The 26,102-nt window shown below is 37.5% G+C and overlaps 1 protein-coding gene across 2 annotated transcripts in view; it reads right to left on the minus strand.

The window, feature by feature from the left end:
• SLC4A4 (solute carrier family 4 member 4) overlaps positions 1-26,102 on the minus strand; it is a 266,399-nt gene that overhangs the window by 56,767 nt on the left and 183,530 nt on the right. For both annotated transcript variants that reach the window (XM_032843239.1, XM_032843305.1), the window contains exon 16: positions 15,807-15,877. In XM_032843239.1, coding sequence (XP_032699130.1) covers positions 15,807-15,877 — 71 coding nt within the window. The remainder of the gene's footprint in view (positions 1-15,806; positions 15,878-26,102) is intronic.

The following is a 26,102-nucleotide window of genomic DNA, read 5'->3' on the forward strand; positions in this document are numbered from 1 at the left end:
GTGGGCATTTTAAAGTTAACATGTCCAAAAGTAACTTCTAATCCCTCTTGTTCCCCTAGGATCTTGCCCATCTCTGTTAATAGCAACTTCATACTTCTAGAGTCTAAAAACAGAAAACCTTGAAGTCATTGTTAATTCCTCTCTTTCTCACATGTCACATTATGGCAAAAATGATCTCAAATCACATCCGAAATTAGGGGTACCAGCCTGGCTCAGTTGGTAGAACATGTGACTCTTGATCTTGGGGTTGTAAGTTCGAGATCTAGCTGGGTGTAGAGTTTACTTAAAAATAAAATTTAAAAAAAAATCACATCCCCACATGGACTACATCTCACCCATAACCACTGCTGTCACCCTTATTCAAGCCACCATTATCTCCCCTGGGCTTAATTCGGGAGCCTTTTATCTCACAGCTTCTGTCCTTTATTCCTTATAGGTGATCCTTACTCTTCTGTGGATTTGACCTTTATTCTCTATACAGAATTCTATACATCATAACTTACTACTTACGTCAAAAATTTAAGAACAAAACAAAAGGGAACATAATCTCAGAAGTCCCTTCTGTCAAAACTCTCAGAACACATTTATCTATTTCTTACGATGCTTAGAACTTTCCACTGCAAGAATACTGTGGCTGTGCTGCACAAAGAGATGTCTAATGCATTTCAGATGTGAAGATGTCAACTTAGGGGAAGGAAAAGAGTGTAAGACATCTAAGGTATCCACAACAAAATGAAGATACCACAAAAGATTATGAATATGCCATGAGAGTGATGGGTAAAAGGAAAGGTATGTGAGAATGTTGAAAATCAAGGGAGGAAAGGGTTGTATGTGGAGGAGAGCAGAAAGGGTCTAGTGTTGCAAAGATGATGAAAGATAAAGACAACAAAATCCACTGTTTCTTTTTTTTCTCTTAAATTTAACATGTTCAGGGCGCATGGGTGGCTCAGTGGGTTAAAGTCTCTGCCTTTGGCTTAGGTCATGATCCCAGGGTCCTGGGATCAAGCCCCACATCAGGCTCTCTGCTCAGCAAGGCGACTGCTCCCCCCCGCCTGCCTCTCTGCCTACTCGAGATCTCTGTCTGTCAAATAAATAAATAAAATCTTAAAAAAAATTAACATGCTCAAAACTAACTCCTAATACTGAATACTCCTGATACTGAATACTGGAGGGAGATTCAAAGGAAAGAACTTACTTCAGAAATAAGAGGACGAAAAATTGAAAAGGCTATCCCAAACTACTTTTTCAAGAAATATAGTAGCAACAGGATAGGCCAGGGCATGTGAGCACTACAAGATCGAGGAAAGTTCTTCAGGACTGATAAAGACTTCTGTAGTGTTTGTGGTGGGTGAGAAAGAACCTGATGATGGGGATGGAAGGAAGGAGGGCATGCTGGGAAAAAAAAACAAGGACAGGAAAAGGAAGGTGAAAGACTAAGTGATGAGAGAGACTGACTAGGACTTTGGGAACTCTTTGCACCAGGGATGGGGAAAGGCTAGAAGTGGCAGAAGTATAGAGCCGGCACACCAAAGTGACTGTGTGTCACTCAAAAATTAGAAAGAACTGACCAAGACAGAGGCGGGGTTTAACTTAGGATACATCAGGCTCCCAAAGAAATTTTAGTTAACTGAAAGCATTCATCAAGATCTGACTGGCTGACATAGTCAAGGGAGATATCTACCAGTTTATCTACCTTTCTATCTGGAGAACAAATCTGAAGTAAAATAAACTTTAAACGGAAAGTTGCCAGATAAAGGGAGGAGTTAAGATGGCAGAGTAGTCAGGGACCCTAGGCTTGCCTGGTCCCTCGAACACAGCTAGAGCAACATCAAATAATTTTGAACAACTAGAAAATCGATCTGAGGACAAAAAGAATCTGCATGACTGGAGGGAGAGAATGTGACAGATGAGTCGTTCAGAGCTGTGAACTGGGAGAGAGAAAAGCTGTGGTGCCACGAAAGGTAGGGAGTGATTTTCATGGACTGAAGTCAGGGAGAGAGGGAGAGAGCAGGAGGAAGATCAGTGCACAGGGTTTGTACAACATGCTGTAGTGAGAGGATCCCCTCGGTTGTCCTGGGTGAGATCGTGCCCCTTCGTTTTTTTTTAATGTTTTATTTATTTATTTGAGAGAGGGCACAAGCAGAAGGAAGGGGCAGAGGGAGAAGCTGATACCCCACTGAGTAGGGAGCCTGCTGCAGGACTCGATCCAGGACTCTGGGATCATGACCTGAGCTGAAAGCCGCCTCTTAATAACCAACTGAGCCACCCAGGCGTCCTGATCACACCCCTTCCTGGAATACATTTGGAAGAGGGTATATTGCCTCTCCAAGGACAAAAGGCCTGCTGGGAGCCTTTGAGGACCCATTCAACAGCAGGGTACAAAGGCACACATGGAGGGCAGATAACCTGGTCCCAGCTTTTCACTGATCATCACAATATACCTAAGCACCGTGGTTGAGCATCATGGGACTGCTTTTCTGGAACAGAACTGTGCCAGGTGCAGCACTGTGAGGCTTTCCTCTGGAGCAGGCAAGTGGGTCCATGGCTTGTTGTGCCCTTTAAGATTTCGAGTTTTGAATCCCAGCCACTGGCCAGAGATAAAACACAGGAGAACTGTGGTGCCACCCATGCCAACAGCCTGGGCATGGACAGGTTGAGGGCAGGGGTCTGATAAAAGTCTAGGACACAGGAGGGGAGACTATTCCCTTTCCTGTGAGGGTCTCCTGAACAGCAGCAGCCACAGGTTCCCCTCCCCAGGGATGAGAGGGTGGAATGATGCCATCCTCCACCCCCTACCCCTCATTAGCACAGTTAGACTTCAGAGAGAAACACAGCAGCTCCAGTGGAGGCTGGAGTTTCTTATACCAAACTCTGCACCTTCTGCGCCCAGCAGGGGCATCTTTACCAAGGAAGGTCTGACTGTAAGCCTGCACAGTGCACCTCTCTCCCAGAGGACCAACACAGGCCCCCTGCATGTACCAAGTCTACCTATCATAGAGTGTTCTAAAGCATCAGCTGCAGTTCTGGTGAAAATAGGACCAGGATTTCTCTTAATTTTTTTTCTTTTTTCTTTGGTATCAGATTAGTTTTTTGTTCGTCCCTTTGCTTTTTGTGTTCCCTTTCCTGTTCTCTTTTCTTAGATCTGGACTTTTTTTAAAAATCAGTCTCATCTTAACAAGCAAATCAAAGCACACCTAGTTAAAGGTCCAAATAATTCTCAATGCAAGCAAGGAGGAACTCTGTAGGGGACTGACCTGTGGGAAAGAGCAGTCAAAACACAACAGTAGGGTATACACAGCATATACCAGAAATACTTCCTGAGGAGCCAGGCCCTGGACATATAACCCCTTCTTAATATAGTATTACTCTCAGGAGCAGGAAGCATAACAAGCTTTCATAATACGCAAAAGACAGAAACCTAGACATAATAACAAGATGGAGGAATTCTCCCTAAAAGACAGATCAAGAGGAAATCACAGCCAGGATTTGTTTAAAACAGATATAAGCAGTATATCTGAACAAGAATTTAAGTCAGCAGTCATAGGAATACTAGCTGGGCTTGAAAGAAGCATAGAAGACACCAGAGAAACCCTGGCTGCAGATATAAAAGATCTAAAAACTAGTCATGCAGGGGGAAAAAAATGCTATAACTGAGAAGCAAAACCAACTTGATGTAATCACAATGAGGACAAAGAAGTAGAGGATCAAATAGGTGATACAGAAGATAAATTTATGGAAAATAATGAGTCTGAAAAGAGGGAAAGAAAACCAATAGATCTTGAATATAGACTTAGGGGATTCAGCAATTCCACAAAGCACAATAGTATATGTATTGTAGGTGTCCCAGATCAAGTCCAAGAGGCACAGAGAACTCCATCAAAATCAACAAAAACAGGTCAACATGACAACATGTCACAGTGAAACCTACAAAATACCAAGATAAAGAGAGAATTCAGAAAGCACCTACAGGGAAAAGGTCTTTAACCTGCAAGGGTAGACACATAAGACTGGCAGCAGACCTGTCCATAGCAACTTAGCAGACCAGAAAGGAATGGCATGATGTATTTAAACACTAAATGGGAGAAATATGCAGCCAAGAATACTTTATCCAGCAAGTCTGTCATTCAGAATAGGAGAAATAAAGAGTTTCCCAGACAAGTAAAAATTAAAGGAGTTTGAAAAACTAAATCAGCTCTGCAAGAAATATTAAAGGGGACCCTTTGAGTGGCAAAGAGAGACCGAAAGAAACAAAGACTAGAAAAGAACAGAGACAATGTATAGGAACAGCAACTTTACAGGTAATACAATGGCACTAAACTCATATCTACCAATAATTACTCTGAAAGTAATGGACCAATCAAAAGATAGAGGGTATCAGAGTGGATAAAAAACAAGACCCACTGATATGCTGCCAACAAGAGATTCACTTCAGACCTCACGAAGTCACCTCCAGATTGAAAGTGAGTCAGTAGAGAACCCTCTGTCATGCTAATAGACATCAAAAGAGAAAGCTGGAGTAGCCATACTTATATCAGACAAACTAGTATTTTAAACCAAAGACTGATTTAATAAGAGATGTAATAAGAGATGAAGAAGGGTACAACATCATAATAAAGGGATCTATCCAACAAGAAGATCTAAAACTTGTGAATATTTATGCCCCCAACTTGGGAACAGCCACATATATAAATCGACTAATAACAAACTTAACGAAACACATTGATAATAATACAATAATAGTAGGAGACTTTAACACCCCATTCACAGCAGTGGACAGACCATCAAAGCAGATCAACAAGGAAACAAGGCTATGAATGACACACTGAACCAGATGGACTTAACAAACATATTCAGAGCATTTCATCCTAGAGCAGGAAAATATACATTCTTTTCAAGTGCACACAGAATAATCCCCAGAAAAGATCACATACTGGGTCACAAATCAAGCCTCAATAAGTAGAAAAAGATTGTGATCATACCATTATCATATTATCAGACCACAATGCTTTGAAAGTTAAAGTCAACCACAAGAAATAATTTGGAAAAACCACAAATATATGGAGGTTAAAGAACATCCTCCTACTAAAGAATGAATTGGTTAACTAGGAAATTAAAGAAAAATTAAAAAAAATTACATGGAAGCAAATAAAAATGAAAACATGACAGTCCGAAATCTTTGGGATGCAGCAAAGGCAGTCATAAGAGAGAAGTATATAGCAATGCAGGCCTTCCTCAAGGAGAAAATCTCAAGTATACGATCTAACCCTACACCTAAAGGATCTGGAAGAAGAACAGCAAATAAAGCCTAAAACCAGCAGAAGGGAAATAATTACGATCAGAGCAGAAATAAATGATATAGAATGTTTTTAAAAGTAGATCAACAAAACTTGGAGCTGATTCTTTGAAAAATTAATTGGTAAACCCCTAGCCAGACTTATCAAAAGGAAAAGAGAAAGGACCCAAATTAATAAAATCATGAATGAAAGAGTGGAGATCACAACTAACCCCACAGAAATACAAACAATTTTAAGAGAATATTATGAAAAATTATATGCCAACAAATTAGGCAATCTGGAAGAAATGGATAATTCCTAGAAACATATAAACTACCAAAACTGAAACAGGAAGAAATAAAAAGTTTGAACAAACCCAGAACCAGCAAAGAAATTGAATCAGTAATCAAAAATCTCCCAACAAACAAGAGTCCAGGGCTGGATGACTTCCCAGGGGAATTCCACCAAACATTTAAAGAATACACACCTATTCTTCTGACACTGTTCCAAAAATGGAAAAGGAAGGGAAACTTCCAAACTCTATGAGGTCAACATTACCTTAACTCCAAACCAGACAAAAACCCCACTAAATAGGAGAATTACAGACCAATATCCCTGGTGAACATGGATCCAAAAATTCTCACCAAGATACTAGCTAACTGAATCTAACAGTACATTAAAAGGATTATTCACCATGATCAAGTGGGATTTATTCCTGGGCTTCAGGGGTGGTTCAATATCCACAAATCAAACAATGTAATAAACCACATTAATACAAGAAAAGGTAAGAACCATGTGATCTTTTCAAAAGATGCAGAAAAAGCATCTGACAAAATACAGCATCCTTTCTTAATAAAAAACCCTCAGGAAAGTAGGGATAGAAGGAACACATCTCACTATCATAAAGGCCATATACAAAAGACCCACATCTAATATCATCCTCAATGGGGAAAAACTGTGAACTTTTCCTCTAAGGTCAGGAACATGACAGGGATGTCCACTCTCACCACTGTTCAACATAGGACTGAAGTCCTAGCCTTAGTAATGGAACAACAAAAAGAAATAAAAGACATCTAAATTGGCAAGGAAAAAGTCAAATATTCACTCTTTGTAAATGACTTGATTCTCTACATAGAAAACCCAAAAGAGTCCATCAAAAATTGCTAAAAATAATGCACAAATTCAGCAAAGTTACAGGATATAAAATCAAGGTACAGAAGTCTGTTGTATTTCTACACACCAGTAAGGAAGTAGCACAGACAGAAATCAAGGAATCAATCCCATTTACAATTGCACAATAAGATAGCTAGAAATAAATCTAAGCAAAGAGGTAAAAGACCTACACACTGAAAACTACAGAACACTTATGAAAGAAATTGAAGAGGACAGAAAGAAATGGAAAAACACTCCATGCTCGTGGATTAGAAGAACAAATATTGTTAAAATTTTCTAAAATACAGTATGTCTATACTACCCCAAACAATCTACACATTCAAAGCAATCCCTATAAAAATAAGATCAGGATTTTTCACAGATCTGGAACAAACAATATTAAAATTTGTATGGAACCAGAAAAGACCCTGAATAGCCAAAGTAATATTGAAAATGAAAAGCAAAATGCTGGCATCACAATCTCAGACTTCAAGCTGTATTAAAAAGCTGTAATCAGCAAGTCAGTATGGTATTGACACAAAAGCAGACACACAGATCAATGGAACAGAATAGAGAACACAGAAATGGATCCATAACTGTATGGCTAACTAATCTTTGACAAAGAGGGAAAGAATATCCAATGGAAAAAAGACAATCTCTTCACCCAATGGTGCTGAGAAAACTGGACAGTGACATGCAGAAGAATGATACTGGACCTCTTTCTTACACCATAAACAAAAATAAATTCAAAATGGGTGGAAGGCCTAAAAGTAAGACAGGAAAGCATCAAAATCCTACAGGAGAAGACAGACAGCAACCTCTTTGACCTGGCAATTTCTTATTAGACACCTTTCTGGAGGCAAGGGAAACAAAAGCAAAAATGAGCTGCTGGGACCAAATCATGATAAAAAGCTCCTATACAATGAAGAAACAATCAATAAAACTAAAAGGTAATGGGTAGAATGGGAGAAGATTTTTGCAATGACATATCTGATAAAGGATTAGTATCTAAAGTATATAAAGAACATATATAACTCAACACCAAATAAACAAACAATCCAATTAAAAAATGGGCAGAAGACACAATTCTCCAAAGACATAGAGATAGCTAAAAGTCACATGAAAAGATGCTCAACATCACTCAGCATCAGGAAAATACAAATCAAAACCACAATGAGATGCCACCTTACACTTGTCAAAATGGCTAAAATTAACAACTCAGAAAACAAGAAATGCTGGTGAGGATGCAGAGGAAGGGGACTTTTGCACTGCTGGTCAGAACAGAAACTGCTGCAGCCACTCTGGAAAACTGTATGGAGGTTCCTCAAAAAGTTAAAAATAGAACTACCCTATGGCTCAGCAATTGTCCTACTAGGTATTTATCCAGAGGATACAAAAATGCTGAATCAAAGGGGCACATGTACCCCAATGTTTACAGCAGCATTTCCAACAATAGCCAAATTATGTAAACAGTCCAAATGTCTATCAACTAATGAATGGATAAAGAAGTCCTATATAGAGAGCGTGGAATATTACTCAGCCATCAAAAGGAATGAAATCTTGCCATTTGCAACAACATGGATGGAACTAGAGTATATTACGCTAAGAGAAATAAGTCTGCCAGAGAAAGACAAATACACAATTTCACTCGTGTAGAATTTAAGAAATGAAACAGAAGGACACAGGGGAATGGAAGGAAAAATAAAGTAAGATAAAAACAGGAGACAGACTATAAGAGACTTAAAAATAGAGAACAAACTGAGGGTTGCAGGAAGAGAGGCAGATGTGGGGGTGGGCTAAACAGGTGATGGACATAAAGGAAGGCACTTGTTGGAATTAGCACTGGGGGTTTCAGTAAGTGATGAATCATTAAATTCTATTCCTGAAACCAATACTACACATATGTTAACTAATTTGAATTTAATTAAAAAAAAAAATAAAGTGAAATTACCAGATAAAATATAGGATGCTCAGTTATATCTGAATTTCAGATAAACAGTGAATAATATTTTAGTATAAATATGACCTATACAATATATAAGACATATTTATACTAAAAAAAATTACTCATTATTTACCTGAAATTCAAATGTAACTGGGACCCTTGGTTTTTGTTTTATTTTGTTTGCTAACTCTGGTGAGGCTATTTCAATAAGATATAGGCTATTCTGAGTAACAGCAGCATGTGGAAAATAGAAAAATGTAGCCAAAAGAAAACAGAAAATGCACTGGATCCTGATTAGATAAAGGAACTAAGATAGTGTTAAGGGAGCAATAAAGAAGAATAAAAAAAAACAATTTTTTAAAAGTTTCCTTGGAGAAATAAAATATGTCCACTTAAATATTAACTAATAATGCAAGGCAGTGAAAAAAGTGTCTGAATGAACAGTATAGAGATTAGTGGATCAGAAAAAGGACGAATCAGTTTCATTTAGCACAGAGAAAACAAAGTTAAGCTAAGCCTTAAAAGAAAGACAGGTCCTTGTAGAACTCTCATACTCCAAAGGGTAGAAAAAAGAGTGGCAAGAGAACAAAACTAAAAAGGAATGGCAGAGAGAGTACCAAAACTGAGTGGAAGGGGAATAAAAAATGAGAAGCTTTGGATGTATATTTCTTCCTGCATTGGCATAAAACAAGAGGTAAAGCATTAGACAAGGAGAGGAGAAAAGATGCTGATTCAGGGACATACAACACTTCATTCACTTATCCAGTAAGTCCTTTCTTCAGAATTTACTGGATGTTAGCCAGGTGGAGAAACTAACAGTGAGTGGACCAGGTGAGCCAAAACAGACTGACTGTGCAAATGCATAGTTAAAAAAAAAAAAAGTTATAAGAGAAATGGGACCAAGTTGCTGAGGATCATAATTGTGGTCAATCTCATGAAAAAGAACTATCAACCTGTTTTTCTGGATCTCATTTTCTAGAGAATTATTCTGTTAACACTGAATGGATTTGTTTGTAAATCTTAAAAATCCAAGGTATACTGAAGGATGAATTTTAAAATTTAAAATTCTATAGCATCCTCCCAATGACAAAAGTGGGAGATATATATGTGAGAGAGGATGAGCAAAATGTTCACTGAAGCTAAGTGATGTGTATGTGGGGGTTCGCTGTACTATTCTCTGTACTTGACTGCATGTTTTAAACTTCCCATAATGTTTTTAAAAGTAGGAACATGTGATATTCAAGGGGATTTAAGGACAGAATGGCACTTAACTTTCTCAGTGAGAGAAAATCACAAAGATGTTATGCGCAAGAAGATTAATAAGACATTCTATTTCCTATGAAAATGACTGTTAACTCCTAAAATCACCCTGAAGGTACATCAAATCAAAGCCCTTTTGCTTCCATGTCTGACTGCCAAGCAGAATTTATGAAACTATAATAGTTCTTAGTTCTATGATTAACAGCATTTCCATGTAGACATGATATGCTTCACTGCACAACATAATAAGCAAAAAAATAAAATAATAAAATAAATAAAAATGAAAGATCCCCTATTGCTCTCCTTAGGTATACTGCTCAACTGGTAAAGTATGGGCCTTTTAAAATATATACAAACGAAGGTAATGCTACAAATAAAAGTCTCAAGATTAAGTGGTTAATGTACTCCAGGGGTTTTTCCCTGCAGTGAGTAGGCCAGATTTACAGTAATCTGCAATCTTACTTTATGAACTAAAGGATACATTTGAGCTGCAGTTTTCTCTAGCTGTATGTGTTGTTGTGAAATATCAAAACTAACTGGTGATTCTACTTTGATTAAAACATAGAATGTAGAATGAAAATAGACCACTTTCTCATAACATACACCAAAATCAATTCAAAATGGATTAAAGACCCCAGTGTAAGAGAAAACCATCAAAATCCTAGAAGAGAACACAGGTTGTAACCTCTTTGACATCATCCACAGCCACTGCTTTCTACATATGTCTCCTGAGGTGGGTGAAACAAAAGCAAAAATAAACTTCTGGGACCTCATCAAGATAAAAAGTTTCTGCAGAGTGAAGGAAACAACAAAACTAAAAGGTAGCCTACCGAATGGGAGAAGATACTTGCAAATGACACACCTGATGAAGGGTTAGTATTCAAAATCTATAAAGAATTTACCAAACTCAACTCAAAAGACAATCCAATAAAAAAGAGGCAGAAGACATGAATATACATTTTTCCAAAGAAGACATACAGATGGCTAACAGACACCATGAAAAGATGCTCAATATCCCTCATCATTGGGGAAATATGAATCAAAACTACAATGAGATATCATCTCAGACCTGTCAGAATGGCTAAAATTCACAGCTCAGGAAACAACAAATGCTGGTGAGGATGTGGAGAAAGGGGGACCCCTCCTACACTGTAGGAATGCAAGATGATACAGCCACTCTAAAAAACAGTATGGAGGTTCCTCAAAAAAGTTAAAATTAGAACTATCCTACAATTCGGCAATATACAATTAGGTATTTACCTGAAGAATACAAAAATACTAATTCAAAGGATACATGCACCCCAATATTTATAGCAGCATTATCTACAATAGCTAAATTATGGAAACAAGTATCCACTGACTGATGAATGGACAAGGAAGCTGTGCTATATATAAATGTGTGTGTGTGTGTGTGTGTGTGTGTGTGTGTGTACACACACTGTGGAATAGCACTCAGCCATCAAAAAGAATAATATATTGCACTTACATAATCTCACCAAACAAACTGAGGTTTGCTGGGGGGTGGGGGGAGAAGGGATGGGGTGGTGGGGTTATGGACATTGGGGAAGGTATGTGCTATGGTGAGTGCTGTGAAGTGTGTAAACCTGGCGATTAACAGACCTGTACCCCTGGGGCTAATAATACATTATACGCTAATAAAAATTTTTTTTAATTAAAAAAAATGTTGCACTTACGACAACATGGATGGAGCTAGAGAGTGTTATACTAAGTGAAATTTTAACCATCAGAGAAAGACAAATACCATACGATTTCACTCATATGTGGAATTTAAGAAACAAAACAAATGAGCAAAGGGGGTTAAAAAAGGGAAAGGGAAAGCAAGGAATTAACTCTTAACTATAGAGAACAAACTGATGGTCACCAGAAGGGAGGAAGATAGGGATTAAGGAGCTCACTTGTTGTGATGAGTACGGGGCATTGCATGGAAGTGTTGAATCACTATACTATACACCTGGAACTAATATTACAGTGTATGTTAATTAACTGGAGTTTAAATAAAAACTTTAAAAAAAAAGTCACTTCTAACCTCTCCAACAAGTTGGATAAGGTATAAAATCATAGTTTCTAAAAATCTACCAGAGAGATAAGAATATAGAGAAACTTAAATAAACTCTAAAAAATTACAAGACCTTCATAGGAGAGAAGAGCTCCATGGCTGCCTTGTGCGTGCCAGAGCAGCACATGGAAGATAAAGCCTCTGCAGATGGAGGTATGGACAAATAAGTCAAATCTTCAATGAGTTTTTAATGGCTGCATGTAGACTGGGGTGACAGATCAGAAGTCCAAGGAGCCCTAGGCATTTAGACTCAGCCTGCATCCATCCACCAAACTTTCTCACGGTCTTGCCAAGTGCACAGGTCATATACAAAAGGTGGGAGGTTTGACAGGAAAGTGGAGAGAAATCCCCCCTTAGATACAGAGCCCCTACCAAATGTAAGAAAGTCACTTTGCTAAGATGGGAAGCAGGGCAGGAGAGTGGAGGAAAACCCCTTTGAGGCATTCAGGCACTCCTTTATAAGGCATCTGCCCTCTGAAGGCTGGGACAGAGTAGCTGGGCAAAGAAAGATCTCCCATGGCTCAGAAGCTGAGGCATAACTTAAGACAAAGAGCATTCCCCATCGGATTTCCTGGGAGAATGGCAATGTTCTATACGTGCCCTGTTTTGGGTGATGATTACATGAGTCTATAAAATGTCAAAACTCATCACGATGACCATGTAAGAACTGTGTGTTTTAAAGTGCATCTCAAATTTAATAATTTTTTAAAAAAAGAATCTAATATGAAAAACAAAAGGCAACTAATCCATTTAATCACTTCCTTAGAAAAGCTTTGATGTTGTGAAATCTGGTCTCTCCCTCTGAGAGCTGCTAAGTTGAAGCCAACAGATCCTAAGACTCACTGTATCCATATAGTGTAGAAAAGCTGTGGCTGGTCTCAAAGTTTTAGAAGGACCTTTCAAAGAGTGTTGTTTGCAGGCTGAAAGGGTATGCCTACCTATCAGTCTACAGGAAAACTGACGGAGGTGAGAAGCATTAAAAACACAATGAATCCAACAATGAATGGAAATAATGGAAAACCTGTCTTTTTTATCTTGAGGGATGGTTATTCTAGAGTTCCAGGCAGTCTAAATGCTCTAGTGCCTACTTTTCCTGAAAACACACTGCTACTATGAAGAAGAAAAGTTGTCTTCGTGTTAATGAAGCTGAAGAGAAAAAGCCTTCCTTCGTCTGACAGGATGTTCTCAGAGCCTTGGGAGACAGAGCCCTGCTGGTGCCCCAGGGCTGCATGTCACTTTTCCAGCACTTTCTTTCATAATCTAATTATGGCTGAGTAAAAGAAAGAAATTAAATCCTTGATGACTCTGTGTCCCAGGAAAGACTGAGGGTAGCAGAGCTAGCATGGTCGAACACAGAGAGGGCCCAGTTGCCTGTCAGAACCGAGACATCCAATTTATTTTCTCCACAGACCTGACTTACGGTGGCAACATGGCCTAATGGAATGATAAAAATACCCAAACAGAATAATTATAGTATCTAACTTGCTTGAGAAATAAGTATGTGCCAGTCACCATGCTAAGTCCCAGACTTCTGCAGAGCCAGTGAGATAAAGTACTATTCTCATCGCCACTTCACAAATGGGAAACTGGGCAGCTACCAAAACCTGTTAAGTAGTGGATCCCTAAGTTTGAAACCGGGCATGAGAACTCAGTATCTGTAAGTCCTTCTACATGAAACACTACTCTGCTTCCCCAAATAATGGAAAGAGGCAGATTTTGGAGTCAGAAAGACCTGAGTTCAAATCATGATTTTACAGATGCTGATGATACAGCCTTTGGAAGAACAGTTAACCTTTCTAAGCTTCAATTCCATTCATAGGACACAGGTAACATCACAAAATAGATGGACATAGGGGAAGAGAAGGAAAAATAAAATCAGATAAAAATTGAGAAGGAGACAAACCATAAGAGACTCTTAAATATGGAAAACAAATTGAGGGTTGCTGGAGGGGAGAGGGTGGGGGAATGGGGTAATTGGGTGACAGAGAGTAAGGAGAGTACACGATGGAATGAGCACTGGGTGTTATGTAAGACTGATGAATCACTAAATTCTACACTTGAAACTGATAATATACTATATTTAACTAAATTGAATTTTTTAAAAAAATTTTTCAAATACAGGTAACATAATAACTCAAAAGTTATTCTTAGGATTTTAGACAATGTGATGAGCCTGGCCCTTAGTAGGTGCTCAACAAATGGCAGTTATTACTGGTGATCATAAATCATATTACCTCTTTAAAACTTGTTTCTGGATCACATATATATATAAATTGTGTGTGTGTATTTATGTGTGTGTGTATCCAAGCAAAGCATACCTAAAAGCATTAATATGGATAGAAAAGGAGAAATGACAGACAGAATAGAAGTTGTTCTTCAGAATTACACACATACATATGCACACACACATTTTTCCTACTTTCTTCTCTAGAGGTGCCAAACATAGCAACTTAACATTTTAATTAAGGTGTGTGACTGATACACACGAGGGGACTATTGCCCTGGAGTACAGAACATGCGTAAGAACTGAAATTGTAAACATTTCCATCTGCAAACACTGAAGCATCACAGTGTGCTAGAAATATCACTGGTCTTAGAACCACTCGGGCTTCTGTTCAAATCTTTGTTTTAATAATTTACGGCTATGTGACTGAGAGCAAGAAAGGTTATTTACCTTCTAAAGCTTTAGTTTCTCTCATCTATAAAATGAACATAATTATACATGGCAGTTTGTGTTAATGATCATAATATGTGTAAAACACCTGGTCTCTAGTAGATGCCCTGTAAATGGTAGCTAAATTGTAACCATTATTGTTCCTTTATGTCTTCTAGCATAGTCATACTAGAAGTCAATCACAATTTCCATTTGTTTTCCATAAATTTTATACTGACATCTTATAACTATATACCAATGGCTAGAGTCACACCAGAATTTGCCCAAAGACAGGTCTTAAAAATTCATTAATTTTAAAGCTTTCCTTGATTAGTTACAAAAGGAATTAAGTTAGAAATATCCCTTTTTAAGTCAGTGGAAGTGTTTTATTGATTTTTAATTGCAAATTAACTTATGGTTTTAATTAATTATATATATTTTAAATTTTTAACTAGACTTTAAGTTAAATTATTTCAAGTCTGGAAGGAACTATTTTCCTCTATATTTTAATCAAGTTCTTTTAGGCACTTGGCTGGCTGGCTCAAAGATTGAAAAAAAGAGGCACAGTTTGGAGAAAATCAGGGAGAACTTTAACAGTAAGGAAAGAAGTCAAGAGAGCCACAAAACACGAAAACAAGAGAGAAATAGGGTCAAGTGAGAGTTGTCCAGGAAAGATACAAAACATCATCTTTGAAAGGGTGTTGTGGGCACTCATTATATAATACCCGCAGAAGTGTTCTGGTCTCCTGAGAGATGGGCGCTCTCTCAATACAAGGTATTATGGTTTCTGTCTTTATAATGGAGAGATTGATATTCTTTGGTAAGACTCCATATCCAGTGTAGAAGCAACACAATTAGAAGTCTGAAATAGCACTTCTCCCTTGTTCTCCAACACAAAAGTCTCCCTCCAGTATGTGACCTTCCATGCAAAACAGCTCATTTTTAAAGCTTGGTTCCAGTCTTTTAAAGGTCCTTGGTTACAAGCCATGGGAAAGGATATCATGTGACAGAAGCACAGTCCTTTCTAAGTGACAGGGGAAATGTCCTGCTACAATCACTCTTAGTGAGGAGAACACAACTCCATTTGGTAGTCAGAAGAATTCTTAATCGTACTAGAAACAGAGAGAGGATACCATGCTCTCACGTTGCGACCGCCCTCACTTTCCCCTGTGAAAATACCTCAAGGTGACAATGAATGGATATAGTAGTTAAATTCCTAAGAAGGTTTAAAAAGCATGTTGTAGGAGTAAATGATCACATGAGTTAAAACGGAAAAAAAAAAAGCTGACTAAAGCAAGAAAACTGTTTCTTTCTGTCCCTCCACAATCACTGATTTGTGAAGTTGTATTCAAGCTCAGATTGTGGAAAGGGCAGGAGACACCATATTATGAATATTATAATTAGAGTATACAATATGCAAATGACTTGAAATATTAAGACACTTACCATGTCAGTAGAAGAAACAGTTGGCAAATCCTCTGGGGCCAATGTAGTGTCATTAGATATTGAGATATTAACTGTAAGAAAAAGACAATTTTTACCATAAAAACAAAATAAAAATGACCTTAATTTTGCAAACTAAGCTAGGCATTAAAACGTCTTCAACAATAAAATAAAGCCCAATGAATTTTTCTTTATTGTAACTGTAGTTACCTTTCACCTAAATAAAAATTACCAAAGATATGGACACATCTCTTGTATTTTAATTTGATAAGAGGCAATGGCAAATATTTAAGAAAATGGTATTGCAATTTGTTTCAGGTTTCAAAAACAGAAAAAGGAAAACACTTCACCATTACTAAAAGGCACTCAATATATTTTGCCTAGTGAAATAAATGGATATTAGTAAGTGAGTAATTTGATCACTGACTTCATGTAGTCAAATCTCACAAAGTGTCATTTCACTAATTAACTAATTTGGGATTTTTGGAACTTTGGATTGCATATGAGAAAGTGTATCGTTGCAAAATGTGGTAAAACAAAAAATCTCTCAAATACATAATAAATCATATAAATATAATGGGAATAAATATTTATCTAATTTTTAAAAAATTATTTTCATATAATTTGGCATGATTTATAGATTTATTAAGAGTTTACTTTTGGAAGAATATAATTTATTAAACCAACTCTTCTCTTGGAAATATTTCATTTTTTAAAATCTATGAGTCTAAAATTAAAACAGTATTTAAAAAGAGTTCCATAATTAAAACGTTATTTATCAGATAAAGCTTTTTCCTACTACATGAAGTTTTATGTGTTATAAAATAATCTGTTACTCAGGGTATAGCTGTAATTTGTGGAGATACTGTAAAATGACACTTAAGTTTTTGTCTCTGAGTGTCATATTTAACTTCCAATTTGCTAATTGTTATTTGGTCCCCTTCTGTCTGCCCCCTCCAGCCTCCAAGCCCCCGACTATCCTTTTAGCTTGCCATGTTTTAGGTCCTACCTACATAAGCTCTTAAGAAGAAACAAACAGATTTATTTGACTGTTGAAATTTAAAATATAAGATCCATGAGGAAAGAACAGAAAGGGCAAGTCTTGTTCACGCTTTTCCCCAGAATCTGCCCAGTCTGGCATGTAACCAACAGGAACTCAAAAATATTTGTTTATTATTTAACCTTGAAAAAAGGTAAATTCTGCCATTTGCAAAAATATGGATGAGGGCATTACGCTAACTGAAATAAGCCAGACAAAGACAAGTACCATATGGTGTCACTTATAGGTAGAATCTAGAAAATATAATAAAATAAAAAATAAGTACAACTCATAGAAATAGAGAGCAAAATGGTGGTTGCCAGGGAGTTGGGGGGTGGATAGGAAAAAGTTAGTAAAAGGGTACAAAATTTCAGTTATAAGAGGACAAGATCTGAGGATCTAATGTATAACATGGTAACTACAGCTGTTGATACTGTATTACAGAACTGAAATTTGCTGAGCGTAGGCCTTAAGTGTTCAAAAAATAAAATAGCATAAAATAAAATAGAATAAAATGTGTGGTGATGGATATACTAATTAAGTTGGTGTTAATCCTTTCCTAATGTATACATATATGAAATCATCATTTTGTACACTTTAAATACATAACAATTTTGTCAATTTTACTTCAATGAAGCTGAAAAAATACTTGTGTACTGTCAATAAATAAGGCTAGAATAGGGGCCAACCATTTAATGACTTGAAACAAAGGAGAGCAGATAAAGGCAAAAGAAGTGAGTAAAGGAAAACAAATAAATGGGAGAAAATATTTAGGTGAGCCCTAGTTTTTCTCAATTTTGGAATCCATTCTGATCTCTGAAGGTTCTGGAATTGTTAAACTCTTCAACTAAAGCTCACTGCTGCTAGGGCATCCCTACTTCCTCAGTAAAACAGACACATGTGCAAACTATTTTCTTATTCCATTTCATTGCAGGTCATGGAAAGAATCAAAATAGGCTAAAGGATGCTTGGCCCAAACAATAAAGCCAAACATGAATCCATTCCCAGAAGTTAGAAGATTTTAGTAGCTTTTCATGAACAAAACCTAGATTTTTATTATGATTTTGCTTAAATAAAGCCTAAAGTACATTTCATTATTCCATTTGCTCACTTAAAAGCACCTGAAAGCATGTAACAGATATATTTTTATACCCACTTTATGTTGACTAGACTCTGAGGCAAGATGTGCCAGGTTTCTTGCCCAGGATTGCAGAGTCAACCAGAAATAGAATCGGTACCAAAATCTCGTTTGGCATTTTTTCTTTTCCTACCCAGCATTTGATTTTTGCAGCCACAGAATTCAAGGTGGGATAATACTCTCCAATGTTAGGGGACGTGAATCTCAGCTTCGAGCTGAAATGTCTTCTGGTCTGAGCTTTTGAAAGAAAACAGCGTATATGAAATCACAGGCACTATTTAGATGGGGTCTGGGAAGCTGTTCTTCCTGAGCAAGATTCAAGATTCTTTAATGCAATTTTATGAGCTTCCTATCACAAGAGAGTGAAGGTCTTTTGGCAACATACTTCTCTGCATAGAAACAAGGAGTAGGAGTGAGAGAGAAAGATATCCAAGCCTCCTTTTTTGTGAAATGAATGACAGATAATAAAGCCACAAGTGAACTAAAATAGGATTCCAATCTGAACTTTCAGTAACTACTTTCAAGTTCTAGATACACATCAATTCTGCCCATCTAAATTCCTTTTATCTTTCCAGTTTTCCTCTGAGACAAGCTATTAAAGCATACTGGCTCTAAAAATCCCAAAGAGTGTGTCAAAAGGACCATAAAAAGTATATGTCTTTCCTACTTATTTCAGTATGTAGCTGCTTCAAGAGAACTTCAAAGTAAATATATAAACAAGCCCTTCCATAAATCCATATTGGCAGAGTACAGTAGAGTCCATAAGTAAGATTAAAAGTAAATTTCTTTAAGCTCACCTAAGAGGAAATGATCAATTCCAATTGGGAGTTTGGTCTATGAGAGCCATTGGTCACCATTTAGATCCATGTATTTTGGCAACCAAGTGCAGAATGATCTACGTGTATAGAATTTGTAATACCCTTAATTAGGATTCTGAAAAGGTCAAATAGAAAAGCATAAACACACTGCACTCTGTCTTCACTGTTTGCTCAGCACCATGGCTTATGAAGCAAAGAAGGTCTTTGCCGTAGGAATCTGGCTAATGTAGATTAGCCAATAGTCCCTGGGATAGTCTGTGTCCCACGCTTGGTTTCAAGGAGTTTTCACAGGTTGCTCATTTTATGTTCCTTGGATTTTCACTTCTTGATCTTCCTTCCTATGTATCAAATTCTAGCTGATCTTCTGGAAGAGGGGATTGAACACTATTGTAATGGACATTTTAAAATGTGCCTGGGAGTGTTCCTGTCTTAAGCTAGCTTTTTTTTATTCCTTCTATGTTTAATGAGAGATCTACAGAAAGAACAGGTTACAGGAGCTATGAGCAGGGAAAAAAGATGACATCCATATGTCATTGTAAGTACACCTCCTGCACAGGGACTACCAATGACATCTTTAAGGTTGTCCTTTATCCTCTAGTACCTGGTACCAGGAACTACCCCCAGAACTCCTCTGCTTTACACATTAGCAGGAACTGTAACATCAGGAATATATACAAAAGTTCCAAGGTCAACTAGGAACAACAACAAATGGCCATAGAGGCCAATCTGTCTGCTTTGACGTACCACCGCATCACAAGTTCGAGAAAGGACTGCTAAGAAAACTGGGCTGGAATTCTCTGACTCCAGCACCTTCTGGGGCACAGCGCCACCTCACTGCAACTGACCATGGGTCTTTCACTTGTGAAATTGGATTTATAACAATCTGCCTCATAAGGTTACTGCACAGGATGAAATAAGACAATGTAGGCAAAATTGTTAGCGGGTTCTCCAGGAACAAGTGGACCTAAAATAGATGCTAGCCAGGGTTACTGCTAGCTTTATGACCTGGAGGAAGCAAAACTTCACCCCTGGAAGAAAGGCTGCTACCTCACAAGCTTTATGTGATGATTAAATACATATATATTACAATATTACAATATAATGTATTGAAACAGAGTTTATTAAAATCCCTTAGTAAAATGTCTGGCACTTGGATGGTGCTTAATAAATCTTAGTCAAATCTCAATCTATACCCTCAGCATAGCTTCTTAGGGTTACAATAATGCAGAATTGGTTTACCTGCTCTGAATGACAAAAAAATTTAAGAGTATTCTCCATGATAATGAAACTTTAATGTTTTATTCCATTCTACTTGAGCAAATTTGAGGAAACAGAGCAACTGGAAAATAGATACAGAATAAAACTGAAGAAGCTTCTTGCCTACAGGGTCACATCAGACTTATTTAAGGGTCCTGGATAATTTCAGCACATGAGCGCCTCTTAATAAAATCAAATATTTATGCTTTAAATGTCGAGATCAATAAAAGGCCAAAGTGGCTTTTGGAGGGATGACAAGGTGAATGAAGAAAACTGTGGGAGAAACAGCTCTTAGGGAAATTACCTGCCACTATCTCAGCCTTGAGCCTTAAAACAAATAAAATTACGAGAAAATTTTTCTTCACTTTCTCTTGTTATTATCCCTTTCATTTTCCTAAGTATTTTTACCAAGCCTCATGCTTGAGGTTTTCACTGTACCTAGGTAAGTTCAAGTTAGGACACTCTCCAACCGGGGACATTTTTCCACGTGTTCACTTACGATACTGCCTTGGAAGTCAAAGAGCTCAGCTACTGTCAGATATTAAGGGGGACGTATTTAGCCACTGTTTTCACAAAACAAACAAACAAAAAATACACACACACAAGCTTCTCTTCCATACCCACTCATCATTACATTTCAGATGTGTATAGACATTACTACGGCGTATATTTTCCAAATCTGTGTTTCTATACAGACCCACAGCTAGAGAATTAATACAGGTCTGGTGATTACCCAAATTCATTGTTTCTGATTCCTGCAAGTGTTATACAGAAACTGCTAAAATATTAGGCTAGGAGAGAAAAAGGAAACTAAAATGATGGATGTTTCAAATTTCTATGGTTTTCTCAAAAGGCCATATAGCCAGAATGAGAAAACTGTCAGCTGTGCTGGTAAAGTCTCCTTGCGAATGCAAAGCCCGAGTGGTACTATACCAGAAGGCTTGGTACCTCCTGCCTAACCATTACTTTGTGATTTAAAACTACTTTATAATCCAAAGAGGGAATGATACATAATAAAAATAAAATTTCATAGAATATAATGCAGGTCATGGAAGATAAATTGGGATTATCTTTTGTTTCCTAATTTTATCTTTTATTTCCTAATTTTCTTTTAATGGACTTTCTAATTATGAAATGCATATTGACTATAATATGGGACCACAGGAGACACAATCCAGCAGTTCTTTTTAATGGCTGTAACATATTGGTGCATAGCATTTATTAAGATAATAGAAAAATTATATAGAAAGAAATGGTAATGAAATTCTACGCTAGTGACAACCATTTTAGAGCATCTGGAAGCCTCCTCATGCTGGGAATAAAACAAAGGCACAGACATGGAAGCCGTGACTACTTCCAATCTCTTGACTTGGTCTTACGGTAAAAGCCATCTTTTACTTAGCGATACTATAGACAACAATGTTTCAGTGCCTGCAAAAGGATTTATTCCTCTTAATCATTCATCCATTATTAAGCATGTTCTCTCTGGAACAGTCAACAATGAATCAATAAAATATATCCCTTCTGTTAAAAGTATAGTATCTATTCTCTTGGGGCGATTTTCTTGCTTTTCTAATTTATTTATCATTTTTAGCAAGGCTTCTTTCCCCTCCAGATATAAAACCACATTTGGTTAGAAAGTTTATTTTGACCCTTTCTAAAATATTAATATACCCTTGAGAGTACAGTCACTGCAACCTTGACACATTAGGCAAATGAAAACAGGTACTAAAGTAGAAATGGATTTCTGAAAGTGTAGGTCAAATGAAAATCTGAGCTTGTTCATTCAAAAAGTAATTAACACAATTTTAAAGACAACACATTTTATAAAAATCTGTGTGTATATGTGTGTCTGTGTGGTATATGTGTGGTGTATGTGTGGGTATGTATGTGTGTGGTAGAGTATATAGGTGTGTGTGTGTGGTGTATAGGTCTGTGTGTGTGCAGTGCAATTTATAGGTCTGTGTGTGGTATGGTATGTAAATGTGTGTGGTGTGGTGTGGTGTGTGCATGTGTATGTCTGGTGTATAGGTGTGTGTAGTATGGTATAGAGGTATGCATGTGCATGTGTGTATGGTATATAGGTATGTGTGTGTATAGGTGCATGCAGTGTGTATGGTGTGTGCTTGTGGCACAGGATGGTGTACAGATGTGTGTGACGTGGTATGTGGTATATAGGTGTGTGTATATTATGAGGTATAGGTATGTGTGTGGTGTACAGGTATATGTGGCATGGTGTGTGTATACAGTATGGTGTATAGGTGTGTGTGAGTGTGTGTAGGTGAGTGTGGTGCACACATACAGTGTAGTATATAGATAGGTAAGGACATGTGTGGTGGATGCATGTGTGTAGGATACATGTGTAGTGTACCTCATCCCAAGACAATTCTTAAAAAGAAATGAAACGAACCCACGATAAATTTTTGCTGAGAGCAGAAGGGGAAGGACGAAAGGGCAGGAGGAAGAGAGGGGAAAAGGAAAGAGGAAAGCTCATGACTTCTTCCCTATTTACAAAATTCTATCATTTATGTTTTTGAGTGAATTAGACCAATTCCCCTTAAGAGAACTGAACATTCCACCAATAGGACTTTATGGCCTTCTGCATGACTGCATACAGTGTCCAACCCTTGTGCATGCTTGGGATCCCGCGGAGTAATCTTAAGTGATCTAATTACAACGTACTGAACTCCTTAACACTTTTTTCTTTAAATATGGCTCCAATGTTTCATATTTATCTACAATAGCACATTAGTTGTTAATTTGAGGGGAGCTGGCTTCTAAGAAAAACCTAGTTAGTATCTTCCTCTAGGAAAATTGAAGGGAAAAATTATATTTTGAACACCTTTAAAAAGAATACAACTAAAAGATAAAATTGGCAGGGGTCTCTTTTGTGAAACAATGAGAAATGAGAAAAAGAACAAATTTTTACTTGGTGTCTATGAGGTGTCAAACAATGTGCGTATACTCTTTCATTCAATCCATCTAGTAGTAACTTCTAAGAGTAGGTACAACCACTAACCCAGCTCACAGTTTATAAAACAAGAAATCAGTTAATTAGCCTAGCCCAGGGTCACGCTGCTAATTAGAGCTGAATACACACTCACTTTCCTTTATTCCAAAGCACATACTGTTTACACTTTATCACACTAACAGTTTCCCAAACCAGGATGTTGGGGATGAACTGTGAAACTGTGAAAGGTCCTCATTTGGATACTTTTTAGTTTTTACTATTGGCTTCTGAAACAGATCATCTTCCTCATATGCCTCTGCTATGTAAGCACCGGGCTCAGTGGTGGAGATATGGCCTCTATTACCTCAATTAACAGCCACTCTATTTCTAAGAAAAGGAAATTTTAGCTCAAAAACCATGCACCCACCCTGACCAATAGGCCAAATCTCACGGTTAATTTTCCTTTTAGCACTTGCAACTGAGCTTTCTCAGTTCTCAGTAAATGAGAGCCTAAGGAAGTAGATGATTTTGGCCCCTGAGCAACAGATGGGGCAAAACGAAAGGGGGAAAAGATGCAGGAAGAAACTGAAACTCGGGAAGTGATGAAGATTTGCGGAAGCAAGTGACAACAAGAAAGATAAGGAAGGAAAAGAGGAGGGAGAGTGGTCGCCACAAAGCACAACGAATTCATAATATTATTGTGGCCACGGACAGAGTTTTCTTAGTGATTAAGTGACCCTACTTCCCTCCCTCTAAAATCACTTCTCAGTTTGCAGGCTCATGACTCCATCTGTGTAGTTGCTGGTTCACTGTTACACACTGTCCCAGTGCTGGAAAACAAGTCATCCGCCAGTTCAAATATTATTGACTCATCGACTGAATTCTTTTACTAGGAGTGCATGTTGCGATGAAAGGCCAGGCTCTTGTTGTTTTAAGAATACTTACTCGAGCTGTACATGCAACCGTATTATTCTCTAACTATCATTTTTCAGTTTGTTATCATGAAGGTATGAAATTTATGCTGGTATATAGTTTTCTATCAATAAGTATTAAGGTTATGAGGGAAACGCAGTCACTCATACAAGGGGGTTTTGAGAATTGTCGTGAAAATGCAGATATCTACTTGCCTCCTCTCAAACCAGAAACAGGCTTTATTTCCGTGGATTAAATTAATTTCTCACACTCATGAGCATATCCTTCAGGAGTTCCTTTCATCTGGACAACTCTAAAAATACGGGCTGCAATCAAGGGTCTTGTTGCAGAAGAAGCCAACTGTCCAGCAATATTCGCTTAGAAGGGAGGATGATGAAGCGGGCTTTGTTGGTTCCGTCATTCATACTTACTAACCATAAGTTTTAATAAATTATACCAGCAGTAACAATGGCAGTTAACACTTAGTAACTTATTACATATCAGAACCTGTCCTGAGTACTTTGAAATACCTCATGTTTTCCTATTCGATATAATAATTCTGTAAGGTAAGTACTGTTAATAACTCCGTTTTACAGATGAGGAAGGCGAGGCAGAGCTTCCGTGGGAAAAGGAATTTGCCCAAAGTCACACACAGGGTATTATTAGCTAAGCTGGGACTCGAATACGAGATTTTCTGACTTCAAAGCCCAGCTATACTACTTTACTGGCACCACTCAGAAGTAGCAGAATTGTCAGAGTCCTTCCAAGACAACTCTTAGCTCTTTAGGACAGACTTTCCATCCGAGCTAAAGAAAACAGGTCAAAGGAAAAGTCACCTATCTCCACTTCAACTAGTACTTCACTACGCATGTTTCAAGCCTCAAAATGAGTTTTCAAGAAAACACGATCCTTCTTGGAAGGAAAATTACATGTGAAATCTTTATATGTTTTTCACAGTTAAAACACATTCAAATATGTCTTCCTTGGCTTTATTATATTACCCTCTCTGTCCACATCCAATCGAAACAACGAGGACCAGTTTCCATTAGCCTCAGGTAGGTAGATCTTTTTTGTGGCAGGGCTGACAAAGCCCTCATCTGGCTTTATGACTACCTCATACCTCAAAACAATTGAGAAACTATTGTTTTCCTTTAGAAAAATTTGTTGTATAACTCCTCAGACTTGCCTATGAAGTCAGATTCCTGACTTTTCCATAAATAAGTATTTACATACAGACAAACACATAAAGGTAGACAGAAATAATGAAGAGGAAAGTTCAAAATCCCACAGTTCAATATGACTATGAGTCAATATTTTGGAATATGCAGAGTCTGGACTTCTGCTGAAAGTCCACAACGGAGGGTAACCCCCTCTTTCTTTTAGGACCTGTTCTACGTGGTCGTGTAATGCTTACGACTGTGTTTCACGCATATTCCACTGATCCTAATGATAGTATCTATCACGCATTGAGTACTTACTCTTTTCAAAGCAGATTTTATGCTATGAAATATTCATAATCAGTACACATTTTAATAACAATAAACTTTTGGACCTATATGTCATTCATGTTCCCTGAACCTTTAAATTTCCACCTTGTACGAGTCTCTGCTTTGTTTTTAAGCATGCCCTTTATTTTAATGTGTGTTGACTGTCCTTAAATAAGACCAAAGAACCCATGAGTGCAAAGCCCAACAATGTCTTACTGACTGACCCAGTTTTAGGGAGATACTGTTCTCTTGTCTCTCACCCCTCAAGACACATACAGGTCTTCTAAGATTTCTCTGCCCAAGTGTCAGAGAAGAACACAGATACAACACCAAAATATCTGAGAGCAATCTGATACAGCCAAGCCATAAGCATTAAAATGCTTCGTAGTATCTCATTTAGTTTTTAAATTCATAATCATTTTGTTTGCATTCTAGTCTATAATACATCCACGTTTGTTTCACTGTAAACATTAAGAGGTTCTTCCTCAGAATCTCTAAGTAAAAATGCACAGGGCATGAATATGCCCTACATCTGCGCTCAGGTTCACAAAGCCCTCAGCACGCCATTGTACTCCTGGTGCTACAAGACCTCAGTTCGGAAGCATGGAGTGTATGTCAATTTTTATTTTAAGGGACAATGACCTGCAGCTAATTGCATGACCTGGGATAGATAACTCTATTTCCATTTAATTGTCTGA

Source organism: Lontra canadensis, unplaced genomic scaffold (genome assembly GCF_010015895.1).
Source record: "Lontra canadensis isolate GAN:19392208 unplaced genomic scaffold, GSC_riverotter_1.0 scaffold1, whole genome shotgun sequence".
In the NCBI taxonomy this organism is placed as follows: Eukaryota; Metazoa; Chordata; class Mammalia; order Carnivora; family Mustelidae; genus Lontra; species Lontra canadensis.